Source organism: Corvus brachyrhynchos, unplaced genomic scaffold, assembly GCF_000691975.1.
Source record: "Corvus brachyrhynchos isolate BGI_N302 unplaced genomic scaffold, ASM69197v1 scaffold65, whole genome shotgun sequence".
Lineage (NCBI taxonomy): Eukaryota > Metazoa > Chordata > Aves > Passeriformes > Corvidae > Corvus > Corvus brachyrhynchos.
In genome coordinates, this window is record NW_008238365.1 from 2,515,270 (window position 1) to 2,523,506 (window position 8,237).

At 52.6% G+C, this 8,237-nt stretch overlaps 1 protein-coding gene across 1 annotated transcript in view; it reads right to left on the minus strand.

Moving 5' to 3' along the window:
- Window positions 1-8,237, minus strand: part of CSMD2 (CUB and Sushi multiple domains 2) — a 304,492-nt gene that overhangs the window by 112,819 nt on the left and 183,436 nt on the right. The window contains 4 exon segments of the mRNA XM_017736114.1: window positions 3,601-3,717; window positions 4,379-4,567; window positions 5,595-5,782; window positions 6,880-7,018. Of these exon segments, the coding sequence (XP_017591603.1) occupies window positions 3,601-3,717; window positions 4,379-4,567; window positions 5,595-5,782; window positions 6,880-7,018 (633 nt within the window).

Consider the following 8,237-nt stretch of genomic DNA (forward strand, 5'->3'; position numbering starts at 1 on the left):
AAGGCAGGAAACTTCCCCGAGTTTCCAAGTGTTCGTTATTCCTACCAGAAGCACCAAACAGAAATAGATCTGACCTGAAAACTGGGATGTGGGGAAAGCAAAACGGCTTTGGATTCTCACCTGACAGCAAATTTACACCCTCAGCCTTACTAAACCCAGCCTAAGAACAGAACTAACAAGGATAATTCAGTTATCCTGGAGAACAGGCCCCAATTCCCAAATTTTTTAAGGTAAAAACTCCAAGCAGAGGGCACGAGGCTCCTCCAGCACTGGAGGGCTGTGGAAATGTAGCAAAAAGGACTAATTAGGAGCTCATTTTAAAGGATTTGTGCTTAATTAAACCTTTGCTCTGGTCTGAAATTTACTGTGGCACAAAACATCTCTGCAAACACAAGGCTGGGTTGGTTTTTTTTTTTCCTTCTTCCCCCATTCTCTGCAGAAGAAACAGCAAAACAAATTAGAGGGAAGAGAAATCACTTTGAAGCTGTGAGATTAAAAATAATGGCCTCTCTTTAGGGATTTAAATACCTTTAAAATTAAGCTGCTTTTAAACTCCACTTGGACAGCCTGGGAGTCCATAAAGTGTCACAGGAAAATAATTGTTGGAGCAGTAGGGCAATTCCAGGACTCGTGTGCTGGCCACATGGGAGATGTTCCCAAAAACCTTGGAGGGAAGGACCTGGACACCTCCATAAATCCCTCAGGAGGGGCAGATCCTTCTCTGTGACCAGGGACAGGAGCCAGGGAATATCCAGAGCTGGGCCAGGCGGGGTCAGGTGGGATTAAGGGAAAGGTTCTTCCCCCAGAGGGTGCTGGGCACTGCCCAGGCTCCCCAGGGAACGGGAACCTTCCCAAGGCTGCCAGAGCTCCAGGAGCATTTGGACAGCGCTGCCAGGGATGCCCAGGGTGGGATTTGGGGGTGTCTGTGCAGGGCCAGGGGCTGGGCTGGGTGATCCTTCATCCCTTCCATGATTCTCTGATCATCCCTGCTCCGTCACTGGCTTGGCAGGGAATAATTTGGTGCCCTGGGAGGCACCAGCCCTGAATTTTACCCGGTTTTATGGGAATTGAAACAATTCCCATGCCTGGGATACCAAGTCCAGGCAGTGTGGCAGTGGCAGAAATGGGTTTGGGAAATGCAAGAGCAGAACAAGGAAAATCAGGGAAAATGTTGAATGCTCAAGCCATGGGAATAAATTCCCTGCTGGAAGCAGAGTTGTGAAAGCTTGGGATTTAACAAGGACCAAACTGATCCAGTGCTCCTTGATGCTCCAAAACCAGAGAGCTGGGAGGCAGGGACAGCATGGGGGGGTGTGGAAGTGTTGGGATGTGTCTGGAGGGGTTTGAATTTGCCTGAAGGGGGTCAGGATGTGTTTGGATGAGTTCAGATGGGTAAGGAGGTGTTTGGATGTGTCTGGAGGTGCTTGGATGTGTCTGGCTGTGCTCACACGCTCCCCCACCACAGCCCAGCATCCAAACCCCTTCCAACTTCTGTTCCATAAAACACCAGGACAAAGAACCCCCTTTGCTCATCTCCTCCTTCCACGGCTCTGGGGAATCAACAATTCTCTGAACTGAAAGGGAGCGGGTTTGGATGGGATATTGGGGTGAAATTCCTCCTTGTGAGGCTGGGGAGGGCTGGGATGGAATTCCCAGAGCAGCTGTGGCTGCCCCTGGATCCCTGGCAGTGTCCCAGGCCTGGCTGAAGCAGCCTGCAGGGCCTGTCTGGAGGGGGCTTGGAGCAGCCTGGGACAGTGGGAGGTGTCCCTGCCCATGGCAGGGGTGGCACTGGGTGGGCTTCAAGGTCCTTCCAACCCAAACCATTCCATGATTTTATGATCTATGGGATTTTCCTGAGGTGCACTTGGCTCCATGCCAGTTACAACATCCTCTAACTCCTCTCCCTCTCATTCCTAAGTGGATTTGGGGATCTCCTGCTCCCAAGCAGCTGCCTGGGTGGAGCTTTCCCAGCCCAGAAAGCTGCCCAGGCACAGGAATTCTGCTGGAAGGGCCCCTGGATGGACACAGGGATCCCACAGAGTCACCCCTAAGGAGCTGCTGGGGAACAACCTTGGAGGAAGGACCAGCAGAGGTAAGGAGAGGGATAAGCGTCCAAAAAAGATTCTTCTACACCAAACACTCCAAGTCCTCTCTCAGCCTCTGAGCCTCCTGTTCCCAGCACAGGAGAGCAGAGCTGAATTCCCAGGGCCCTGTAATTTTCCCCTACACCTGCCTGGATTGATGGAGCAGCTCCCACCGTGATTCTCTGAGATTCATTACTGCAGCTAAGGCCAGAATTCCTGGGAAATAAAAAAGCTGGGAACAGCTCCTCAGAGAGCTCACTGGTGTGACAAACATGGGTGGGTTCAAGGTGCTCAGAGGCAGGGCTGAATTCCTTGGATGACCCTGCCCCTGCAGGAAGGGAAGGGCTGTTCCCTCTGCTCCTGACTTGGCCCCAGCAGCGTCTTTAACAGCCCAGGAGACAAAAAGCTCCTGAATTTCCATAGAAATATCCCTGCTTGCTGAAAGAACTCCCTGTTTTCTCGAGCTTGGCCAGGAGATTTCCCTGTGGTGTCGGAGTAAAAGCTCCCAGGCCATCAGAGCTGCTCCTCCTCCTATAACAGGGAGCGACTCTGCCGGGGTAAGGCGGTGCGTGATCCCAGCTGGATCAGGAGCGTGGATTAACGGGAGAGGGGATTGCTGCTCCTGCACAGAGCACCTCTCCCAGCTCCCAGAGCTCCCCAAAGCTCTGTGCTGCCCATGGACAAGTTTATTTGCTGGGATACAACCGGAATTGGGCAAACTGGCTGCTGATCCCTGCCTGGAGCTGAGTGGTGCCACGGCGAGGCCGTTGTGGGAGATGGAATTCCCATCCTTTGTGCTCAGCCCAGGAGATGCTGTTGGATCACAGGGAATTATCCCCCTCCTCCAGCCCCAGCACACCAAACTCGCTCTCTAATCATCAGTGCCACCTTTTTCCTTGGATTTTCCTCCCAGACAGGAGCTCGTGCTGCTTGGAGCTTGGACTGAACTCACCCCCTGGCTGTGGGGGAAGGAGAAATGCAGGACTAGGGAAGGGCTGGGAACTCAGAGCCCAAGCTCTGGCCCAGGTCTGGAGCAGATTTATTCCGTGTTTCCACTTCTCCAGCCCTAAAATGCTGCACAGGGGCTGAGCCAGGGAATTAAAACAGAGCTGAAAGAGCCACAGAGCCCCAAATGTGCCAGCAGTGGTGGCAGTGGCAGCTCCTCTCTGCTCCCTGGGAAAAAAAAACATTGCCAGGAATCCAAACAGCAGCTGACTCTCAGGATAGCTGGATCTCTATCCATCTACACCCTGACTTCCAGGATAATGCCACAAAGGTCTGGAATAAGAGACAACACAAGGCACAGGCTCTGGCTGATGGCACGGAACCATTTGTCCCTCTGAATCCTCTCCACTTTAAAAGGATGAAGAGGTGACACCAAAACCCTCTGGATCTTGCCCAGGGACAATGGAATCATCATTCCTGAGAGGAACTCCTGGATCCCACAGGGAGCAGTTTCTCTCCCGCTGCCCACCACCACCCTCAGTCCTCTCCAAGCACCCCAAAGGTGTCTCACCTTTCCCATGGGATGTTTCTATTGTCCACGTGCAGTTCAAGTTGTTGGGATAAAAATCAGGGAAGCCTGGGGAGAGGATGGTGCCACTGGAGCCACGGATGTAGCCCCCACAGAGAGCTGAAAACACAGAAAAAAGGAGATCAAGAGTTCAATAATCCAGAACTTTTCACAAGCTGGGAGGAGAAAGTGAAAACAAAACCCAACCCAGGAAAATCCAACAAAATACATGGATCGACCCACCAAAATCCAGCAAAAGGGATTGATCAACCCACCAAAATCCAGCAAAAGGGACTGATCAACCCACCAAAATCCAACAAAAGGGACTGATCAACCCACCAAAATCCGACAAAATACATGGATCAACCCACCAAAATGCAACGAAATACATGGATCATCCCACCAAAATCCAACAAAATACATGGATCAACCCACCAAAATCCAGCAAAAGGGACTGATCAACCCACCAAAATCCAACAAAAGGGACTGATCAACCCACCAAAATCCAGCAAAAGGGACTGATCAACCCACCAAAATCCAGCAAAAGGGATTGATCATCCCACCAAAATCCAACAAAAGGGACTGATCAACCCACCAAAATCCAACAAAAGGGACTGATCAACCCACCAAGATCCAACAAAATACATGGATCAACCCACCAAAATCCAACAAAAGGGACTGATCATCCCACCAAGATCCATGGATTAAATGCCACTGGGAGCTTTCCAGCTGCTGCTTTGCAGTGGAGCTGCACAGGAAGGGGCTGCAGAGGTTTCCTCACCCTCACAGCTGGGCAGGGGCCGGCTCCACTGGAAGTTGGGCTCGCACTCCAGGGCCTCGCTGTCGCTCAGGGTGTAGCCGGGGTCACAGCTGAACGTCACCAGCGCTCCCACGTAGAAATCGTTCCCGTGGCGCTGCCCGTTCACCGGGATCCCCGGGTCCAGGCAGTGGTCGGACTGCAGCTTCACAGCTGTGGGACAAAGCAGCAGCGTCACCCCCTCGGGGCGCTGAGGAGCTCAGCGGGAAGATCAACCCTCCCATGGGATTGTTTGGAATCCTGCTGGTTACCCCCAGAGTGAGAGGGTGAAAGGGAGAGAGGGAAATCCCAAAAGTGAGAGAAGGAGAGAGGGAAATCCCGAAAGTGAGAGGATGGAGAAAGGGAAATCCCAAAAGTGAGAGGATGGAGAAAGGGAAATCCCAAAAGTGAGAGGAGGAAACAGAGAGAAGGAAATCCTCACAGTGAGAGGATGGAGAGAGGGAAATCCTCACAGTGAGAGGATGGAGAGAGGGAAATCCTCACAGTGAGAGGAGGAAACAGAGAGAAGGAAATCCTCACAGTGAGAGGAGGAAACAGAGAGAGGGAAATCCTCACAGTGAGAGGATGGAGAGAGGAAAATCCCCAGAGCAAGAGGAGGAAATGGAGAAAGGAACTGGTGTGGGATTCTGTGCTGGGCCAGGAGCTGGGACTCCATGATCCTTGTGGGATCCAGCTCTGGATATTCTGATTCTGTGAGCTCAGCTCTGTCTCCTAAAATCAAGAATATTCTGCAGATGCTAAAATAAAAATAAAAAACTTCTACAACAACCAAAGGGGGAATGGCTTCACACTGGAAAAGGGGAGATTCGGGTGGGATATTGGGATGAAATCCTTCCCTGTGAGGGTGGGGAGGGGCTGGGATGGCATTCCCAGAGCAGCTGTGGCTGCCCCTGGATCCGTGGCAGTGCCCAAGGCCAGGCTGGATATTGGGGCTTGGAGCACCCTGGGATAGGGGAAGGTGTCCCTGCCCATGGGGTTTAAGTTCCCTTCCAACCCAAACCAGTCTGGGATCCCAGGAAAAGCAGAAAAATCCACTGGCAGCAGCTTCCCACTCCCCAGTCCTTGAGCAGTGAGAGCTGCCTGCCACGGGGAAAAAGAGACCCAAGGGGCACGGATTGAGGCCGTGGCACTGCCAGAGAGGCCGGAATGCCAGGGAATTCCACGAACAACGGGCCCTTACTTTCGTATCGGATCTGGAAGCCGATGTCAGAGTGGCTCTTGTCCGTGGTGAACAGGAGGTAGAGGTGGTTGCTGGTGCTGATCAGGAACTGGGGCACCTGGGTGCCATCGTAGACCCCGATCAGGGGCGACGAGTAGGAGCGGCCGTCCCGCACCTCCAGGGTGTCGTAGTTCACCTCTGTCTTGAACCTGGGAGGGACACGAGGGAGCTGTGAAACACCAGCACTGCTCCCTTCTCCTCATTTCAGCCCTGGAGCCACCACGGGGTCAGGGCTGGCTCCTTTCTGCTGCCTGAGCACCTCGCTGAGGGCACCTCTCACACCTTTGGGGTTTCGTTGTGATGCTTCACCTCTTCACCAGGCTGACCCCCACCAGGCTGGAAGCAACTTCGTGCCCCCTGAACAACCCCTCCCACACAGCCAGCCCCAGGGCCAGGAAATCCAGAGAAAGCCAAAAAACTCAGCATTCCCAAGGCTGGAGCGGATCCTCGCTGCTCTGCTCCCCACCAGGAACATGTGAGAGCTCAGCCCCCAGAAAGGCGTCTGAAACAGCCCTGAAAATGAGTGGGAATTCCTCAGGACAGGAAGGGGGGAAAAGCACCATTCCCACTGCTCCTTCCCCAGTGCTGAGTGAGTTTTAAAGCCCTGCCAGGAGCTCGTAAATAAAAAAGGGGAGGGGAGAACCCCAGAGCCGGACACGACGTGGAGCAGCTCATTCCTTCTCTCGGCTGCACCTTGGAATCGCCACAAACACCCTGATGCTGTTTGGAATTTTGTCTCTTTTTTTCTTTCATGTATTCTCTGTGTTCTTTACACAGACATTTGGAGCCCTGTAACCCATTCCAGTTTTCCCTGTTCTTTTCCACGCCCTTTCCCTAAGCAAAAAACCAAAACATGTTCCGAGGGTCTGCACTCTATCTTAGTTCTCCTGGCTACCAAAGACAAACAGCTCTTCCAACACATTTTCATCCACAAAGTACAACCCCATCCGAGGAAGAAAAGACCTGGAAGGGGCTTGACCCGAGAAACAAAACATTGCAGCACCACTTGTGCTCCTAATCGGTGTTTTTGTGTCAATTATGCTAATTTATGCTAATTTATAAAACCGTATGCACCCCCGTGTGAGTGGGCTTTGGTGGAGCTTCTCCAGAAGTGCCCCTGGAGGCCTCCAAAGGGAGATCTGCTCTCCTGTGACCTCCTCACTAAAACAATCTCGAGTTCCATTTCCAGGGTGAGGAAAAGGCGACAGCCAAACCCAGGGGATGTGGGGCTGTCAAAGGTGAGCACCTGTCAAAGGTGATCTTGATGGGGTAGCCTGGCTGGGCCTCGATGACCCAGGCACAGCTCAGCGAGTCCTTGTAGAAGCCAGGCCAGCCTGGGGACAGGATGGTTCCGCTGGGTGACGTCAGGTGGCCCCCACAGGGCGCTGGGGACACAAAAAGGACACAAATCACACAATGATCCAAGCTGGAAAAGACCTTCAGGCTCATCCAGCCCGATGCAGCCGAGGCCATCACTAACCCACGTCCTTGAGTGCCACATGTCCCTTGAAACTGGGGTGAAATTGAGCTGCAGCACCGTGAGATGTCCCCACCCATGAAACGCCTCCCGTGCATTTCAGTCCTGCCACGAGTTAAAAACCACCAGAGCCAGATGAAAAACCAACACTGACTGCTTGGAAATTGCCTTTTCAGCTGCAAATGCAGACACTGCCCCCGTGGGAGCCGGCAGGGCTGGCCTCGGGCCCTGCCTCGGACGGGATGGGGTAATCATCATGACTGCATGGAAAAGCAGAGGAAACTGCAAGGTCGCTGGGCATTTCAGGTGCCAGAAAACCTCTCCCAGCCCCGCTAATTGAGTCATGGCTTTGCTGCCACCAGGGACGGCACCAGAGCAGGGCATTCATTCCACGCCGTGGTCCCTCGTGCCACCAGCAGGAGCTGCAGGTGCTTTATTGCATTTTCTGGGTCTGAGGGGCCAGAGGCACAGAAACCCCCACAGCCCTCAGGAACTGCCAGGTTTTGTTCTCCAAGGAGCGACCCAGCGCCAGCCCCAATGTCACCGTGCCCCAGTGCCACCCTGGAGGTGCCCTAAAATGCGTCAGCCCCAGCCCCAAAGCTCCCCTGCTGCTCTGAAGGGTGGCAGATCAAAGTCATTTGGTCTCAGCTGGCTCCAAACCAATTATTTTCCCTTTCTGCCCCAAAGCTGCATCATCTCCTGTCAGGATTTCCAGCCTTTTTTCCCCCGTCTCCTTCGTTCCCATTAATTTTTTCAAGTGCTGAGCAGGACTTTAGATCTCTGGGCTTTTCTCCTTGTTTAAAAAGGGCAATTAAAAAGTCCAGACTGAAGGGTGAGTCAAAGAAATCGCCAGAGTGATCAGGAGGAGAAGGCAGAAGGTTATCAAATGTAGGAGTTGATTAAAAGTGGATTATTGAATGCATGCTTCCCTTCCATTGTTGAAAATATGTAAATTTAAAGGCTCATGTTTGAAAGGAACGGGAGCCCTGAATGAAACCCACGTTTTGTCAGGAGCAAAATTATGTAAGAATAGGAGAAGTCCAGCTTTTTATTCTATAAAAGCTGTCGAGGACAATTGATTCCTTCCTCCAATCCCAAAGAAAACGGCCAGGATGGTGCAATTCCTG